Source organism: Theropithecus gelada, chromosome 11, assembly GCF_003255815.1.
Source record: "Theropithecus gelada isolate Dixy chromosome 11, Tgel_1.0, whole genome shotgun sequence".
NCBI classification, from domain to species: Eukaryota; Metazoa; Chordata; class Mammalia; order Primates; family Cercopithecidae; genus Theropithecus; species Theropithecus gelada.
Genome location: NC_037679.1, coordinates 60,214,820 through 60,235,434, shown reverse-complemented (window position 1 = coordinate 60,235,434; position 20,615 = coordinate 60,214,820). Strand labels below are relative to the sequence as shown.

General features: G+C 39.7%; 1 protein-coding gene across 3 annotated transcripts in view; it reads right to left on the bottom strand.

Annotated features, from left to right (window-relative positions):
* Positions 1–20,615, bottom strand: part of ANO4 (anoctamin 4) — a 408,206-nt gene that overhangs the window by 105,049 nt on the left and 282,542 nt on the right. For all 3 annotated transcript variants that reach the window (XM_025401960.1, XM_025401959.1, XM_025401961.1), the window contains one exon: positions 663–769. In XM_025401960.1, coding sequence (XP_025257745.1) covers positions 663–769 — 107 coding nt within the window. The remainder of the gene's footprint in view (positions 1–662; positions 770–20,615) is intronic.

The following is a 20,615-nucleotide window of genomic DNA, read 5'->3' as shown; positions in this document are numbered from 1 at the left end:
TTTTTTTTTTTTTTTTTTTTGAGACAGAGTCTCGCTCTGTGCCCCAGGCTGGAGTGCAGTGGCACAATCTTGGCTCACTGCAAGCTCCGCCTCCTGGGTTCACGCCATTCTCCTGCCTCAGCCTCCTGAGTAGCTGGGACTACAGGTGCCCACCACCGCGCCCGGCTACTTTTTTGTATTTTTAATAGAGACGGGGTTTCACTGTGATCTCGATCTCCTGACCTTGTGATCCGCCCGCCTCGGCCTCCCAAAGTGCTGGGATTACAGGCGTGAGCCACCGCGCCCGGCCCAGTTTAATTTCTTTATGTTAGTTATTGTATTTACTTATTTGTTTATTGCCTGCTTTTAATTTCTTGAACACAAGCTCCAGAACAGAATGATGCTTATCTCCCCAAAATCTAGTTCAGTGCCTGGCACACAACATTTTCTAAAATGAGAGAATTTCTCCATGATCTTAGACAAATGAGACGACATGCTATTTAAAGAAGATATTTAAGGATGCGATGAAGATTTTACACTGTGAATTATTCATCAAAGGATTAGTTAGGGGTTTTATAAGTGACAAGCATCGCTAGAATTGATACAAGCTTAATAAAACCAAGGGAAGAAGTCTGTAATTCCCAAATGCCAAATGTAGTTTGTTATACTAATATACTACTTACCAATCTTATTTTTTCCTTCTTCATATTTTATTCTTTGTAAAATGTGATGCACGATTCTGCTTCTTGTGGCATTGTTGAAGAACGTTTCTTTGTTGTGTATGATGAAGCTGCACACATATATTAAAAACACAAGTGGAGAATTAATTGGAGGTGATGGATCTAATTTTTGTTATAATTTGGTGTTGCTCAGATGCAGATGTCTTCAATCAGTCATAAACAGGGTGTGTCTGGAACAGCCTGAGGGAGCCAGAGATCACACCAGGAGAGTAGGCTCACAGGTATGAGTAGTTTTGGTTTTCAGCATCAACATCATTCACGTCAGGAAGGAGCTGGAGCTAAACAAAATTAAGAAACCTAAAAACAAACTAATAGCAAGTCTAGGTCTTATATCTTGTTTTTTCTCAGTAAGGTCATTATATAAATTCAACTAAAAATTCATTTTGTTTTTCTCTCCTCTTCCCTTCTACCTTAGCCTCTCCCATGGCATAATCAATGGATTTTCAGAAATTTTAAGATATAAAACTGGCTTGGGTGGTGGATATAGGAGTTAGGTAATGAGCTGTGGTCTGGCTCACAGGTGAGGTGAGAGGCCAGTCTCTGGAAATCATCTCTATCCTTACCTTTTCCATGTTCTTTCGTGAATGGGATCTTTCCTCTAAAGCACACACTTAAGATTGATTTGTCTCCCAGCAACTGCCCCAGCCAGTCTACTTTGTCAAGGGTACATGTGCAGGTATGTGTGTGTATGTGTGTGTGTACAAACACACATACACACACAGCTTTCCAGTAGGTGCTTGTACCCTACTAAGAGGTTTTCTAGGTAGCAGAGCTTCCAGAGCTACATAATCCAGCATGAAATTGCCATGTCTCCCCTTGTTAGGATTGCAAAAAATGGTAGAGTATTAGAGACACTGTATCTATGACTCCTTCATAAATTATAAAGTTTATCAACTCAGCAAACTCCTTGGGCACTTCCTAAAAGCTGGACATCATGCAAAGGCATATAAATGTAGGCATTATCCCCAACATTCAGCTCAGAAGTCACCTCCTCCAAAAAGTCTCCCTACCCCTCCAACTGCACTTCTGTCCCCCAAAGCATTCAGTTACTCCTTCCTTTGTGCTATTCTTTATTTTGCAAGCACATCAATTTACTGATCATTCTATATTGTATTTTATTTGTTTTCATTTGTTCATCAAATGTTTACTGAGGACACTCCCTTAAGGTACTAATTACACAATGGTCAACAAAACAAATAAAATCCTTGTCCTTGAGAAGGTTGCAGTCTAGTGGGGAAGTGAGAGCATCAAGGAAATGAACATGAGTGTATGGCAGAGAAAGGCAAGGTCAACCTCCTTCTGCATGCCTTTCCTACCACGTAAGACCATGAGCTCACTCAGGACAAAAGGCTGAATCATAACTTTTGTAGCCCGGGGATCCAGTGAGTGGCTGGTACACAGGTATGTGAGGGTCATGGTAATTTATGATGGGGAATTTGCTATTAAATGTTTTTCTTCAAGGAGATGAATTCTCAGGAGTTGTTCAAATAATGAGAGGAAGAGAAAAAATTGGCCTCGAGAAAGACTGGTCCAAGCATGGGGTTTGGTTTGGAAACAGGGCTGGAAATGTGACTTTGGGATAACAGATAAAGGAGAGAAAGGCCAGGGAATATAGAGACAAAAAGTAAATCATGAGAACTGATTTATTGAAGTATTTTTCTTTCACTTTTACTTCTCTTGGATTCTCTTACCGAATACTGCTCTTGGAGAAAGGTAATTTGACTTGGTGGATGAGCGATAAACGCTGTGTGGGTAAATGAGGATGCTGCAGCATTTATCTGATATTTATCTCTCAGGTTTTCTGAAAACATTTTATAGCATAAAGAGGAAGAGGAGAAAAGCAAGAGTCTCATTGAATGTGTTTCTTTGTATTTTATCCTCCTCTGCTTTTTCACCTGATTTGAGACAGGCCATTACATTTTAATACCAAGTAAAGATGTCATAAAGAAATAGACAACAAATAAAAAAGCCCATTTTGACTCACAATTCTAGATGACAACTGAAAGCTGATAAGCACAACTATGCTTGACAAGAAAATTCAAGGCCAAAAGCCCATGTTCCTCCTCCATTAAATGGTTTTCTGCTTCCTTCTCTTTTTATAGCATCACATTACATTTTCTGAGCACATGTAACAGTTCTCTACAATAAGCACCACAGACAAGCTTCAAATTTTTGTTTTTCTTTTCCTTACATCTAAGCTGTACCTGGAACCTGGAGGTTCTGTAGAGGAATAAACACACAGGGCACGTGCCAGACACTATTCTAAACAGTCTCAATACATGAACTCATTCAATCCCTATTTCAACCCATAAGGGAAGTACTTATTAGCCACATTTCACAGGTGAAGAATCAGAGAGGTTAAGTGATGTACCCAACGTCACCGAGCTAAAAAGGGGCCAAGCCAGCATTTGAACTCAGAGAGTATGGCTCCAAAGGCTGACCCTGTGGCCACTCTGCTTGCTTGCCTGCCTCTGTTTGCCAGCTACTTCCTGAGGCCTGGAGGCTGGGTTTCCTGGAGGTCAGCTGAGAGTTTCTCTGTCCAGATTGCTCTTGTTTCCATGTTTTTATTCATTTGTTTCTAAATCTCAGCTCAGACTATATCTTCCCCAGAGGCTCTGGCTTGACTTCCATGCCCTCGCTCTGAAATGCAGTGTGGTGCTTGATATGGTTTGGCTGTGTCCTCACACCCATCTTGAATCGTAGTTCCCATAATTCCCATGTGTCATGGGAGGGATCCGGTGGGAGGTAATTGAATCATGGGGGCAGGTTTTTCCAGTGCTGTTCTCGTGATAGTGAGTAAGTCTCATGAGATCTGATGGTGTTATAAAGGCAGTTCCCCTGTACATGATCTCTCTTGCCTGCCACCATGGAAGATGTGCCTTTGCTCCTCCTTCATCTTCCACCATGATTGTGAAGCCTCTGCAGCCATGTGGAACTGTGAGTCCATTAAACTTCCTTTCCTTTATAAATTACCCAGTCTTGAGTGTGTCTTTATTAGCAGCATGAGAACAACTAATGTGATGCAATAAAAATAGAAGGAAGCAAAGAACCACTGGTGGAGGAGGACGGACTTTTAGCTCTGGGTACGCTCAACATCATCTCTGATTTATCTCAATACTCTGAAGTCAGACAGACCTCAGCATATACTCCAGTAGTGCCACCTATGATGTGGTTTTAGGGCTATCCCTCAACTTTTCTGGGTCTTGGTTTCCTCATCTGTGAAATGGGGATAACACTGTAATCACCTTCACAGGGCTACTGTAGTAGTGAGATGACAAGTAGTGCCGAGCCCACTGACTGGCATTGAAGATGTTCTCAGAGTTAGCTGTCATAATTGCTGTAGTTTCTATTACATTCTATGAAAGCTGTCTGCCCACATGGCCCACTTCCTTGGATGAGCTTCTTGAGGGCAGAAACTGGCCATGCACATCTCTGCATTTCCAGCACAGGTAAAAGGCTTAGCACATGAGAAACATTTAAAGTTGGATCAGATGAGCTGACCATCTGAAGAACACTAGCTAATGCTGGCGACTGATATAGTTTGGATGTTTGTCCCCTCCAAAACTAATTTTGAAATGGAATCCCCAGTGTTACAGGTGGGGTCTGGTGGGAGGTGTTTGATTCATGGGGGTGGATCTCTCATGAATGTCTTGGTGTCACCCCCATGGCAATGAGTGATTCTCACTCTGGTAGTTTATGTAAGAGCTGGTTGTTTAAAAGAGTGTGGCTCCCCACTTCCCCTCTGCCCCATCTTGCCCTTGTTCCCACTCTTGCCATCTGACACGCTTGCTCCCTCTTCACCTTCCATCACGATTGGAAGCTTCCTAAGTTCTCACCAAGAGCAGATTCTGGTGCTATGCTTCCTGAATAGGCTTATATAACTGTGGCCAAAATAGACCTCCCTTCTTTATAAACTACCCAGTCTCAGGTATTCCTTTATAGCAACGCAAATGGCCTAACACAGGGGCTATAAGACTATATCTCATCTTCTTATAACCTTGGTCTCTGCTCTTGCTCTTGCCATCTCTTCTAGCTATCAGCTGAACTACCACCTTCACACTGCATATCTAAGGATCTTCCTGTGGGATGTGGAGCACTTTCATTTTGTGGGTCACTCTTTCAAACTGGAGGATTATGAGAAGGAACAGTGAGGATTTCCCATATCATGGTTCTCACACTTAGCCACAGCTTTCTCCAAATGAAGTCTCTCTCTCATACACACACATATCCCCCACCCCCTCATGTACACAATGTAAGCTAAGCAACTCTGGCAAATATGAGACTTGGGGCTCAATCTCTGAGCAGGACTTCATATTAGCTTGGAAACTCATATCCACTCCCATGCATTGCTGGGGGGATAGCAAACACACAAACTCTTTATGGCCATTTGGTCAGGTCTGTCAAAACTACGCATATATCTTCACTACATACCATCTAATCTAGGGATTCCTTTTTTTTAGAAATGTGTTCTACAAATATACTTACCCATGTGCAAAGTGACAGATGTACAACAATGTTCATTATGGCATGGGTTATAATAGCAAAAGCCTGGAAATAACCTAAATAATTAATCAATGGGGGATAGGATAAGAAAATTATGGTGCAACTCTACAGTAGAATATTCTGCACCTGTAAATAGATTAAGGGCCCTTGGTGTAAATCTAAAAAAAATCTCTAAGACAGGACAGGGAGAAAAGGTTCAAAACAGTCACACAGCTATTTGTGTCAGAGGAAAATGTGCACGTTAGGAAGTACATGCAAATGAATATGTTGATAGACATATTTGCTTGTGCATGCACAGAATGACCATGGGAGGACACATACACCTCGGGAAACATTGGTTGCCTCTGAGGAAAACTGGGTGGCTGGATAGGCAGGAGGGAAACTTCATTGTACATACTTAGGAAATTTTTCCCATGTGTAAGTACTATTACACATTAAAAAAACTGCAATTTTTGGCTGGGTGCAGTAGCTCATGCCTGCAATCCCAGCACTTCGGGAGGCAAACGCAGGAGGACCGCTTGAAGCCAGAAGTTCAAGACCAGGGCAACATAGTAAGACATCATCTCTACAAAAAAAAAAAAAAAAAAAAAAAAATTAGCTGGGTGTGGTGGTGTGAACCTATAGTCCCAGCTCCTCAGGAGGCTGATGCAGGGCAATCCTTTACGCCCAGGAGTTAGAGAGTAAAGTTAGCTATGAACACAACACTCCAGCCTGGGTGACAGAGTGAGATTCTGCCTCTTAAAAAACATTTGAAATATTTTTAAAAAGAAAAATTAAAAGGAAAGCACACTTCTGTTCTAGGTTTGCTCTCACGTTCCCCCTGAAATTCGGTGAGGAGGGGAAGAAATTGCTGAAAGGGTGTAGCATCAACTCTGTGATCAAGGCCTATATCCACACATCTCCTTATCCTGCTACTTTGAAAGACTAATATAATTTGCCCAAAGACACACAATCAGCAAGTGTCAAGGAGGAATTCAGAAACCATCTGTTTTGCTCCAAATCTTCTCCTGTGTTTGTGAAGGGAACTTCGAGGGGCCCAGGTCTGCCTGCATACATGTGTGTGTGAAGGGCTTTCTGCATGCCTCCATCGCACCCTGTGAGGAAGACCTTGCTGGCCTGCTCACGAAGTAATGGGCAGACCAGGGCCTGAACCTCCCACTGACTCCCCGCTAAGCTCAACCTTTCTGCTTTCTGGGGTACTGACCAACCTCGTTTTCACCCAGGGTGGTGGAAGATAGAGGTCCCAATATCCCTTTTGCTAGGAAGGGAGAAATGAGAAACAAATATGCCGTGCAATTGGGTTTTAGCTACAGACCTCCTGGAGTTTATTTGCTCTCTGATTGATAGGTTCTTCCTGTGGCAAACTGTCCACAGTAACGTTGTAAAATGCTGTGATATGCTGGGTCATTTAACAAGTAAATATTATGTTTGTTCTGTGCAAAGCAATATGTATTGAGGGTGTGTATAATATGGACATGGGTGTTATATATTTAAATATTTTGAGAGGGGAATGCAAAGGTGAAAAAAACCTAGTTTCCCTCCTCAGAGGAACCTATACTCTTAATAGACAACATGAGAACATGCAAATATTCAAGGGTGTGAGCTGTGGAAAGGTGTTTATTAATGCTGGATCTAAAATCAGCTTATTATAAAATATGCTAATTTTAAAGTAGGTAACTTTCTTTTTTTCCTAAACTTTCCCCTTAGATCACAGCTTTGAGGATAAGACTACACTTTCTTCACAAATTAATATAACTGAAGGGAACTTTAGATTAATCTAGACTCCAGCACTGTTTAATAGAAATTTCTGAGATCATGAAAATGTTCTTTATCTGTGCTATCCAATATGACACTCATGTAGCTATTGAGCACTTGAACTGTGACTAGTAAAAGTAAGAAAGTGAATTTGAACTTAGTTTAATTTTAATTGATTAAAAATTAAATTTAAATGGCTACTTGCAGCTGGTGGACACTATATGAACAGCGCAGATAAACAACTGCCTAAGTCAGGGGCGACACTTTGAGGATGTGGCACACCCACTGCCTCCAGAATGGTATCTTTACCCTGCCTCTCCCCTTGATTACAATAAGCAGGAGAGTAGAGGAGGGTGAGCAGTGCCCTACAGGACTATGTGTAGGTTGCCAGAAGACCTGGCTCAAGCCCTGCTCTTCCACTTTAGCTGTGTGCCCTTGGGGAATTCATTGAATGTCTACGTGTCAGGAAATGAGGGTCACCATGTCTTAGTTGCCCAAGGACAGGGTTACACAGTCACAAAGTGAGGCTATAAAGTATTGAGGTGGGTCATAAAGCCTTGCTGGTAAATAACTGAACTCCCACATTCAACTGCCTGTTTGACATCTTGCTTGATGTCTAAGAAAAATCTCAAACCAAGTATTTCCAAAACAGCACTTTTGATCTGGACTCTTATAAAGGAAAAACCTGTTCTTCCCCTAGGCTTTTCCATATTAAAAAAGGGCACTGCTGGGTCGAATGGTAGTTATGTTTTAAATGCTTGGAGGAGTCGCCAAACTGTTTTACACAATGGCTGAACTACTTTACATTCCCACCAGCAGGGTATGAGAGTTCCCTTTTCTCCAGAGGTACCCTTGAGTCTAAAATACAAGTGAAAACACAGAACTGAAGTGCACCCAATTTCACAAGTCACAAACTTGAGATGCATCGTTGACCCTCTCTCTCAAGGCCAAAATCCAATCCACCAAGGTCTCCGGGCTCCTCTTCCCAAATATTATCCTGAATCTGACCCTTTCTCACCCTCCTACTTCAAAGTTGTTTCTAGGACTACTACAATAGCCTCCTAACTGTACCATCTAATTTCACTCTCTCTTTTGTCCATCCTCTACACAGCAACCACAATGATTTTTTTTTTTAAAAAATGAATAAAATCTTATGCTTTTCCACTTAAAACTCTGCAATGACTTCACCTTTCCACACAGTCCTTCATGGCTCCTGCCCACACCAATGACCCTATCTCCTCTCTTCTTCCCTTTGCTCACTGTAAACAAGCAACATTGAACTTGTTTTCTGACCCTGAACAAACCAACCCAGACTGTTATTGCCCAGGCTTTTGATCATGCTTTTCTCAGATTCTTGCACAACTTGTTTCTTCCCAACATTTTGGTCTCAAATTAAATGTCACCTCTTCATCATCCTAGCTAAGATAGTCACTCTCCTGCCCCAGTAATCTCTCTTTCTCTCTCGCTCTCTCACTCATTCTGTCTCTCTCCTCCATTACCCTGTTTTATTCTCTTATGTTTTACTCTCTAAAATTTTAAAAAATAGAGCTGGGATGAGGTGGGGATGTGTCTACATTTTTGTTGTCTGCCCCTCTCCCCCTGCAGACTGTAAGCTCTGTGAGGGCAGGGCTTGGTCTGTCTCATGCTCTACTCTAGGCCCCGAGGATATAAGTAAATCATGTGATCCCCATAGAGAACCACTGGGTGTTCCAGAAATTGTCAGGTTATATTATAGATAAATTTTAACCTTTTTTTTTCTAATTTGAAGATTCTCAAAATCAGTATCATTTTATGACGATGCTTTGTATGTGGTACTACTTTTGGGGAAATAAAGGCAAGGAATATGGTTTTTCAATTTGTTTTTTTACATGTATTATGGAATTTCTGAGGTGGGCCAAACAAACAAGTATTCTCAAAGGTATGAAAATCTACGTGGTTAAAAACTTCAGGAGGAAGGGGTAACTTTGTCAAGAAGCACTTAACTACCTACAGATGGTTTTGTACAATTATTTTAGAATTATAGTTACATTATTGACCTCTGTGATTTAAGCCATGTGGCAAAGTAGGGAACAGAAATAGATAACTAATCAAGGTGGGTTTTTTGCCCCTGGAGCGAAGGAGTCTGAAGCATGTACCCAGCTGAGTTTCAGATTAATGTGAATGAGTGACTGCTACAGTCTTCCTGTTGTTCCCCATGGTGAATGGCAGTGCCTATTGTAATTATTCTGCCCCTGTTCCATCACTATGTGTTGGAGTTGTAGGGAGCAGGTAACTTATCTTTTTCATTCACAGGTCTCTGGTTCACAAAGAGTGTACACCTGAGGAGTTGTAGCCAAGGGTTTTCACCCTCAACTCACTTGATGCAGAACATGAGATCCAAGACTTTGAACCTGATGCAATATTGGGATGAGATCCATGGAGATCCTGGGATGGGAATGAGAGTATATTTGGAAAAAATGTGAATAAGTTTCAGCCAGACAGTAGTCTGTGGTAGACTGCAAAAAACAAAACAAAACAAAAAAAGCCATGATTCCTCCAATCTATATACACTCCTTTGGGATGTGAATTTCTTGCTCCTTTTATCAAGAGGTAGACTCTACCTCTCTACCTCTTTTATCTAGGCTGGATTTGTGAATGGCTTTAATCTACAGAATACGGCAGAAGTAATTTCCATGATTTTTTGGTGTAGGCTCTGCAGCTTCCATTCTTGCCCACTTGGAATGCTGCCCCAAGGCTGCTAGGGTAAAGAAGCCCAAAGGAGCCTCTTTGAAGATGAGCCATATGCAGACAGAAATGCAGCCAAGAGCTGGCAGCATCCCCCAGCTATGTGAGTGACAGAGACCATTTTGGACTGTCCAGCTCATTGAGCAAAGGGACAACTCCAGCCACATGTTGACTCCAGGTGAAAGCAGTGGAAGAATTTCTCAGCTGAATCTAGCACAAATTGCTAAAACAAAAGAATAATAAGCAAATAAAAGGTTTGTTGTTCTAAGTCAGTAAGTTTTGTAGTAGATTGTTATGTAGCAACAGATAACCAACATACCAGTCTTTTCTGATGTTTAAAGTTGTATTATTCCATAATACAACAAGGTTAATGCCTTAAAAATAAATATTTCAGGAAACTTTCTTAATTAGACTTTTAAATAGGTATTTCTTTTTTAACAAGGAGAAGCAAAGGTGATACAGTTAACTGTCACTTATATTATGTCCTCAAATTAATGAAAATCTAAGTAGGAACCAAGCAACCAATTAATTTTTTATGTGACAAGGCCTATTTTGAGAGTTTTCTGGGCCTTAGGCAACTGCAGCACAATATCTAACTTCTAATCTTGAGTAGACATTTTATGAGTAAAAAGATGAGAAGATTGTCAGGCCAAATATATAATATTGAAAGTTCTGACTATTTGGTAAAGATTTTAAAGCCTCTTTTTTAGATCAGGGTGATAGGTTACTGAAATATAAAGGATTGTGAGTCATTTTCCTTATACAAATGGCCATTTCTAATTGTACTTCATGATATCATCTTTGTTATCTAAGTGTTAAATACAAATTAAGAAACACTTGCTCTTGAGCTTCCAAGTAAAGATGGAAAATTAAATATTTGCATACAATTTTTCTGTCTCTCTCAAAATCCCATGAAAATGATAGTAACATGCATAGTGGGTGTGTATGTTTAAATAATAGTAGGAACTCTCAAAGAACAAAGATAGCACAAAACAACAGCATCAAAATGTTGAAACGTGCCAAGCAGACAGATCTATGTAATAATAGACTTAGAAAACCAGAAAAAACTGAATGCTAAACCAGCTCTGGGGAAAACCCAAGAACAATTGTATTTATACTACGAAATCCCAGAAACTCGTAGAACTGGGGCATGAAGTGACCTACAAAAGGGGGGTGAAGATTCAGAAAATAACTTGAAGAATTCTCCCAGAGCAAAAATACATAGATTATCAAAAAAAGAGGAAAGTAAGGACATTAGAGGATCAGTCCAGGAAACCCAGTAACTGAAAAAATAGGAATTCTAGAAAGACAAAAAAAGGAATAAATCAGCTGAAACATTCAAGAATTATTCAAGAAAAAATTTCTGAACTGACAGACAAAAGTATACAGGTTGAAAAGGTTCACTGAGCATCCAGTAATATAAATAAACATAGAACCACATCAAGATACATTCCTATGATATTTTAGAATACTGAGGCCAAACAGACAATTATATAAAGTTCCATAGAGAAGAAAGGTTACACACAGAGAATTGGGAAATGGAATGTTTTTGAAGTTATCAGCAGGAATACTGAATATTAATTTTAGAAGTTAAAAGATCAAGAACTTAAAAATCGTGAGGAAAACAGATTTTGGTTTTATATAGAATTCTATACCTAGCCCAACTATCATAATGAGTGCAGTATAATGAACATATACCTCATTGCTTGGGCTGTCATAACAAAGTACCATACCCTGAGTGGCTCAAACAACAGAAATTTGTTTTCTCACAGTTCTGGAGGCCGAAAGTCCAAGGTCAAGCTGTCAGCAGAGTTTTTTCTTCTAAATTTTCTCTCCTTGACTTGTAGATAGCTGTTTTCTCTATATGTCTTCACATGATCTTCTATGTGTGTATGTCTGTGTTTTAATTTTCTCTTATGCACCAGTCATAATGGATTAGGGCCCATCCTAATAACTTCATTTTAATATAATTACCTCTTTAAAGACCCTATCACCATATAAGGCCACATTCTGAGATACTGGGGGTTAGGATATTAACATGTGAATTTTAGAAGGTCACAATTTGACCCATAACAGTATGCACGATCACAAAAATAATACCATCCACGTAATCTTATTAGGAAGTCACTAGAGAATGCAAAACGAGGGTACAATAAAAAAGTGTAAGAAATGATACACAGGAAACAGAAGATGCCACAAAAGTGAAAGACAAAGAGAATTGTAGGATATTGGTAAAGGAAGATACCAAGATGATAATTTGTAACAGGAGTGGAAGGCAAGAATTCAGATTGGAACTTGTCAAAAGGCTCCAGAGTAATTTTCTCAGGAAGATGAAACTGATTACATATCTGATGCATCTGAACATCTTGAAATTTAGACAATTTAGATAAACTCTGCCAAATAACTGGCAGAATGTAAGATAGAATTAGTAATAAGTACATAGAAAACTTAGAAAATTAAAAAATCAAGAGAATGAGTTACTCTAGTTCAAGCAAAAACAGTGCAAAAAAGGAAACTGATTCATATTGTACTATATGACCTAGCTCTGGGTAGCATTTGTATAGTCATCATGTAAACAGTGATCTACATTATAATAATGTAATTAAATTGTAATATAACTACATTGAAAGGATAAGAATAGCTATCTACCATAGTAAGAATTGTAGGGAAGAAACAAACAGCAAATTCTTCTTCTCTATGGGGGAAGTCAATAGATTCTCCTATAACTGAAAAACATCGAAGTAATAATAAAATAATTTATTTATACATGAGGCATTAATTGCCAAAATAAACAGGCAAAAGAGTCGAAAGGGGCTGCTTCTTGGGAGGGGCAAATATAAAGCGTTGTGGGGCATGGGATTGCTGTTTTTCAAAACAAACCTTGTAGGACTATTTAAAATGTATACATGACTAATTTTAATTTAATTTATAAGGTGGTAAGAAAGGAAGGAAGGAACCCTTTGGAATAGTATATTTGTCAAAGATAACTAACATTTTAAAAAATTGAATTATTTTCAAAAATAAAACATCCATGTTGAAATAAAGTCAGAATCTTCATAGTGATTCTTATTGCTTTTAGGGCTCAGTATTTTATGCACTAGATGAGACTGACAAATACCAATATTCCAGCTTGAAGGTGGATTTTTATTGAGGGAAGTTGCCTCATAGATAGAATTTACCTTTTATGAGCCCAAGACTGTAAACATGTGGGCAGCTTGCAATATATTTTTTTAAGAAACTCAAGCTGGGTGTGCTGGCACGCACTTTTGTCCTAACTACCTGGGAGGCTGAGGTGGGAGGACTGCTTGAGCCCAGGAGTTCAAGGCTGCAGTAAGCTATGATCACGCAGTTGTGCTCCAGCCTGAGTGACAGAGCAAGACCTTATCTCTAAATGAAACAAAAACAAAACTCTGAGTCCTGGAAAAACAAAACTTTTTCCCTCCCAAATAATACGGCTAGGTTATATCTTACTGGTTGGAGTGACAACATCTTGAAGGAATACAGTAATATCTACTTTGTTGGTTAAAGAAAAAACAAACCTGGGTTAGAATCTTGGTTCTGCCAAGAACTAACTATTTGAATTTAGAAAAGTAACATATCTAAGCTTTAGGATTCTTATCTTTCAAATGGGGACAACCATAACACCCACTTCAGAGGATGTTTGAGGATTAAGAGACACTGCATGCAGTGTGGTTATAAACAAACACATCATGCTCATAAATGGCATAAGTTCCATGATTCTTATTATTATCTACTTGTCGCTTAAAACAAATTCATTTTTGTTTTTTTGAGATGGAGTCTTACTCTGTCCCCCAGGCTGGAGTGCAGTGTCACAATCTCAGATCACTGCAACCTCTGCCTTTTGGGTTTAAGCAATTCTCCTGCTTCAGTCTCCCAAGTAGCTAGGTCTACAGGCGCACGCCACCACACTCAGCTAATTTTTGTATTTTTAGTAGAGACAGGCTTTTGCCATCTTGGCCAGGCTGCTCTCGAACTCTTGACCTCAAGTGATCCACCCACCTTGGCCTCCTAAAGTGCTGGGATTACAGTCATGAGCCATGGTACCTGGCCCACTATTTGTCACTTTTTATAAGATTACTGACTCTCATAGTTCAAAAAGGCCCCCAGTGTGTAAGTTTCTGCTGTTTTGAAATAAGATCTTGTGAACATCTTTTTCTTTTAATCAAATATGTTTAAACATACAAAAATGCGCTGGTGAATGATATCAAACACCCATATACCCCCTAACAAATTTAAGAATCAAAAGTTTGCAAATACAATTGAAGTTTCTCTGTGTCCTCCCTTTTAATTGCATTCCCCTCCCCTAGAGGTAATCACTATCTGGAATGTTTTATAATCCACAACATGCAGGTATTCCTAAAAATACAGTATTGCATATTTTAGAACTTCACAGAAATGGTATCACGCTATAATTATTCTTCTGCAAGTTGCTTTGCTTGCTCAGCATTGAGGTTCATTGATGTTCATACAAGGCACTCTAGTCCATCATGTTCTCTGCTGCTCGGAAGTCTACTGTATGGGACACTACAGTTTACTGGCTCATTGTCTTGCTAGTGGATACTCAGTCTATTTATAAAGTTTTATTACTATAAACAATGCTCTAATGAACATTCTGTAAAATGCACATGTGCAAGTGCTTTGAGGAAGTACATATTTTAGAAAGAGCATCGCTAGGTCAAACGGTACATGTCCAGTAGGACAGGTCTTAAGAAAGAAGCAATGGTCAAATTCTTATTCACCCATGTGTCACAACATCCTAATAAGACAAAATGGTGAGGTGTGTTGCAATTAATTTGACAGTAATGATGATTAGAATGCCAAAATTTGGGAATGATTAAAAAATAAATTAGAATGGATTTAAGGTACCTTTACAATACGATCATTTTACTACCAGGTATTCTATCGTGCTTTCTGCAGGAACAGGAAAACATAAGGCAGCATGTTGCATAAGTAAACACTACCATGTATCACAGTAGAAAAAAGGCTGGGGAATAGCCTTTTTCTTTTTATTTATTGGTTGCATCAATAAATATTTTAAAAAGAGTCAGTTATCTAACAAAATTGAGCCAGAGGTTGAAAACCTATTGGTAAGACAGAGTAGGCCAAACAGTACCTTTGATATTGGCTAGGTATACACAACCAAGAGAAATGGAGAGGTGGAGAGCAATCTGGATAATTCTGGAAGACGAGGAGGAGGCAGGAAGAGGAAATGATGGGGAAAAGAAAGGAGAAATGATGCTACAGAAAAGAGGAGAAAAAAGTAATATCCTAGAATTGGGAAAACTTCCCACCAATCTTAAACTATCTATCTTTAAGACTGGGCCATGAACATCAGCATTTATAGAATTCACATATACTAAAATCATCTATTTATATATAAGGTGCCACCAACATTATCAACAAAAATAAAATACCTTTATCAAACATATACCATAAGCACTGATATACTGTATTGTTAATTTCACAATATTATATGGGTATTTTTATTATTTCCAATTTACAGATGAAGAGGTTGAAGCTCAGAATCACATGTCTTACAAGTTACAGAGCTGGGATTGGGTACCCAGGCCCTCTGTGTTTCCAGCCAGAGCTTGAGTGAGCTCAACCATTATATCCTTAAGGTCAGAAAATGATTCGTTCATCTTTGTCCAGCTCTATACAGTGCTTGTCACAGAACTGGTACTTGATGCAGACTGAACTGAAATAGACACTCAAAAATGAAAACAATGCAATATTCAAATTTATTAGAGATTAGTTTTATTCGCTATTCAAAAGTGAGCCGGAATAAAGAGGAAATCATTTTTTTTTAAATCTGTAAAACAAGTTTGGAAATGTTTCCTAATTAATCCTCAGACCAGAAAAATCCAATTTAGAATAAGCTAAGCTCTCAGCTTTCCACTAATTAGGGCACTACTGTAATTCAGTCAATAGTAAGGTTTTGCTTGAATTACCTAGGCGGTTGTCCCTGCATAAGTGTATTATTCAGTGACTCACCCGTGGCTACCATCTTAGTCTGATCTGAGTCATGGGTCTCATTTTTACATGAGCTGAGTTGTTCTGAGTGTTGACCAAATGGACAGATGCATCTCTGTCCCTGCTGTTCATTTACATTGCTGTGAGCAGCAAAGTCCTAGAAACTCTGCCAAGCATCTGCAAAATCTGGAAGTTGGTAAAATGTATCTTCCATGATCCCCTTGTTTTCATTGCTCTTTTTTGGCCCTCCACCATCTTTGTGGCATCCTCTATCTGCCCCTGCTACAGCCAAAATACTTCATCTGTATCTCTTGCTTCCTCTTCTTATTTTCAATAAACTATTCGTAATGGGGTGTCAATAAAGAATGACATTAAAATTTTCATCTTTCCAAGGGACACTTTTATTTTAATTGAGGATGACTTTAGCCAAAGGATTAAAGTTCAAACTGTAAAATTCCAGGTATTAGGGAGTGTGCTGTCTATTAAGTTATCTCTGATTTCCCCTTCCTTCCTCTTATCTATAATACAATGCCAGAACAGAGACTCTGCAAACTACATTTCTGCATTGCTGTCTGTCTCTCTGATATGCTCCGTCAGTACAGGGCATGAGAGGGAGACTGGCGGGGAGAACAGGTTATAGGACCTTGGTCCTTCTTGTTTGCCTGCCTGTTCCTGTCACCAATGATCCTCTGACCTCACAATGGCAGCTGGTTCCAGTTTCCAGCTTAAAAGCAACACTCCCCAAACTAGGCTCACTCCATTGCCCCATATCTTTGAGGGCCCAGCACCACAAGGGCAGAATCTCCTACTTAGGAGTCCGAGGCTCAGCTCCACAGGGCCTCTCTGAGCATCTTGGTTCCAATAACCCCAACCTCTTCATTTTGCTCCCCCAACTCTAGAGGCAGTAGCTGCTTCACTTCCTGCAGTTATCATCTGCGTGGCTTCAGTATTTCCTTTACGACACTGTAGTTCTTTACTTCCCCACAGTAACCTTTTTTGTTAAAATAACTGCCAGGTTTCAGTTTTCCTGAATGAAACCTGAGTGGTACAGAGATCTAGAAAAAGAAACATTCTTTGGAGAGGAAACCTCCTTCTCTGAGAAACTACACACCACAGAAGCAGCCATCTACCTATCCAGCTTGGTAATCTGATAAGAATATCACCCAAGTATAAAGATAGATTTTTGATTTGGAATTTTCAAATATTCCGGTTTCAAGTGTGACTTCTATCCTACAGAGATTTTCTCTCTTCTGCCCAGGTCTTTGTTAACTTGCATGGAAAATTCCTTTTCTAAAAATATGCTACGTGTTCAAAACAAAACATTTACCATTTCTTTCTAATGAGAATATTCAAAAACTTCTCTTCTAGATATTTTGAAATATACAATACACGATTGTTAATTCTAGTCATCCTATTATGCAATAGATCACTAGAACTTATTCCTCCTATATAAATATGTGCAATTACATATCAATCATAAAAAACAGTATGAGACACCATGTGAGCCCTGTAAGCTCACAGACTGATGTGCCATACAAATGTGACAAAATAAAACAATATTAATATGAGGTATTCCTGACCATACTGTCTCATTAGTCCCAATTTGCTGCTTTGAAAATTTATCTCTACTCATTACCATGTTACTGACATTCTCCCTGCCTGGAGAAAGAGTATAATTCCCTAGCACATTGATACTACACTTGGTCATAAGGCTTGTTTTGGCACACGGAGTGTGAGGAGACGTGATATATGCCACATCTGAGTGGAAATTTCAAGTCAATGTGTGGTTGTGCCATTACTTTTTCCCTCTGCTATGAGAATGCATGTCTTACAGACTGCTTCTTCAGTCCAGATTCCATGATAAAGGAATCATGTGAGGCAGAGCCTCAGTTGACCCGTTGTTAATATGCTATGTGAGCTATAAATAAACCTTTGTGCAAGTCACTGAGATTTGAGGGTTGTTACTGTGGCAGAACCCAGCAGAACCTGGCTGACACAGTCACTAACCCAACAACAATAATCCTGTAATTTATGGCTTTGCCTGAAGAGGATGAGTGTTTTCTTTTTCCCTGATGGAGAAGCTGTGGCAATCCATAAAATAAAGTGATAGGAGAGAGGGCTGAGGTTTGTGGGGAGGAGAGCAACATAGGAAGAGGAAAGAAAAACTGTACAGGCTGGGGCAGAGGAGGAATGATTTTGTCAACAGAAGGAGGATGACGTTTGAGTAAGGAAGGAGAGGAAAGGCTGCTGATAAATGGATGCTGAGGACATGGTTTCCCTTTGTGTCCTTTGAGAAACTTAGTAAAGACTGGAACTCCCTTCTAATTACTTTTGGCTGCTGAATTCGGCTTCGTGTAGAACATAGTCATGAAAACAAGTAACTGATATAACAATCAGTGCCATAATTAAAGCATTTACAGAGGCTAATGGGCCCAGAAGTCTAACGTTGTCTGCATGAGACATAAGATGTTTCATAAAGAAGACGACACCTGAACTTGTTGAAGAACAGGATATTATCAGAGAGTGAGAGGAAGGAGAGCACACCTCAGGAAGAAGGAAAAATAGTCATGGAATATTTAGGTCACTTCCATTCCCATGCTGCAGGAGTACCAGTCCGAAAGGCTGGGGGGAGAAGGGAAGAAGCTAAAAAGGTAGTTTTGTGTGCCATGTGAAGGAATTTAAGCTTTATCTCTAAGGTCCTGGGGAATCATTAAAAGCTGTTAAGCAAGGAAGCAATGTTACTACAAGTGGCACTACTGGGCATTATTCACTCCTGCAGGTGCACAGCCAAGAGTATGAGGAAAGGTTGACCCTGCCCGTACTCTGCTGGCCAATCCATGGGCTATGAATATTCTTAGAGGAAGGATGTCCTCCTTGTAACTGTGCACAAGTACTGTAGGAACCAGTGGTAGCAGCCTTGCAAATGTCCTGTGACATGAATGGGGTAGACAGATTTGGGAGTGAGGAAAGACAGAGGAGGTGAAGAGATTGTTGTAATTGTTCATCTAACTGGCTGCTTACACTAAGGCAATGGCAGTGAGGTTAGAAAGGAGAAGGGCCGAAAGGATTTGGTGGTGATGGTGGGCAGCAAGGAAGATGGGAGCGTCAAGGTTGGTCAACATGCAGTGGTAAAATCACTCATCTAGAATGGGAAACACCAAACTGATGGTGTGGGTGTTGTATCAGGGGTGAGGAAAGTGGGAAGTGAGAAGAATCAGGTTTTTCCCCACAGATAAAGACATTTCTAAGACACAGTCTTGAATTAGTGGCTATTTGAATAAACTACCATCTTCAGAGTTTACAGGTTTAACAACTCCTTCTCCCCAGTGCCACTCCTGGTTGTGAGTCAGAAGCAGGCCCAGAAATGACCCTCCCCCAGCTGCTCAGGGTGGTTTCCTACTTCGACCAAATGTGCAACTCAGGTAGGTGACTTACTCCTCTGTGTTCCACTTCTCTCAACGGAAATAACAATCCCAGTAGTCTCCCAGGTAGCCTGGTGTCTAGTGGGCAGTCAACTTTTGTCAGGTTGTATTATAGAAGGAGCATGGGTTTGCAATGAGACGGATTTGGGTTCTAACTCCAAGTCTGTTTGTTACTAGGTAACCCTGGCTTAAAGTATTTAATGTTTCTGAGTTTCCGTGCTTCCTTCTGTAAAATTACGTTTCAGGGTTTTTGCAAGGGTCAAAAGAGATAATGTGGAAGGCATGCAGTGCACAGCCTGGCACAGAATACTGATCAATGAGGCACCAGAGTGTCTACCTGCCTATGAAGTACTCTGCTCTTCCTTGTCTCCTCTCAATACTGCTGTTTCCAAAGACTTAATGCACAGAGTGACTACATACGTATACTATAGCAACAGATGTAATCCTAGTTCCCTTCCTTCCTCTTTAGGTTAACCCCTCCCTATTTTACTATACCTAAATTTGACAACTCTTCCCCTTTCCTATAGGTGTTTTAAATTGCCTTTTACCATTCTGATAAGGAAAATAGCCTCTTGACTATCAAACTTAACATACCAAAGTTAAAATTTTAAATAAAAATATACATGCACACATGAATATACATCAACCTATTGTACAAATTTTTCTACTCTGTATAAATTTTTCTACTATGGTACAATATGTGGCACATAATAGGCATTGAAAGTGTTTGGTAAATGAATGAACTGATAAGCAGAAAAACAAACTATGCATGCACAGAAGACAAATGTCATAAAATATTTCCAAGTGACCTATTCACAGATGTTCTCATAAATATTAAGATAACAGACCCAACTAACTACTGGGCCCCCAGACACCCAGAGGTACGCTTTTCCCACCTGAGTAGGTGACCTCTTTGTCCCTTTAAAGTCATTAAATTATGTCCTACTTAAAAGGAGCCGCATGATCTTGAGAAGCACAAATCTCAAGATGCGTGGCTTTTTTCATTTTCATTTCAGTTTAAGACTTTCCAGAACATAGATATGTGTCCCCTGACTCTATGGACCAATACAAACAACCTGAATATTGAGGATCCTAATGCCAAATAAGTAACTGCAATAAAACAAGTGTTCAGAGACTGCTTTAAGTCATCGAGGCACTAAAAGAACCTTAATCCTACCTAAATCAATCTTGGTACCTCTGCCTGAAGGATTCTCTAAAGATTTCAGATCGATGAAAACAACAAAAAAACTCTCAGTTCTCTGAAACAAAAATACAGTAAAAGGCACATGTTAGAAGAATCACTGTCTTCTGATATCTATGCTGAGAGAGTTGAAAAGCAAATAGTCAAATGTTACGGACACATAAAATGTTAAATGGCAAAGTATCTGGAACACTGAGTAACATTGGGCTTAAAAGTAAAGCAATTCCAGTTCAGGTCAGTTATGAGCCTTTGCAAAATCAGTCTCTGTCGCCTCAAACTTTCCCATTACACACCAAC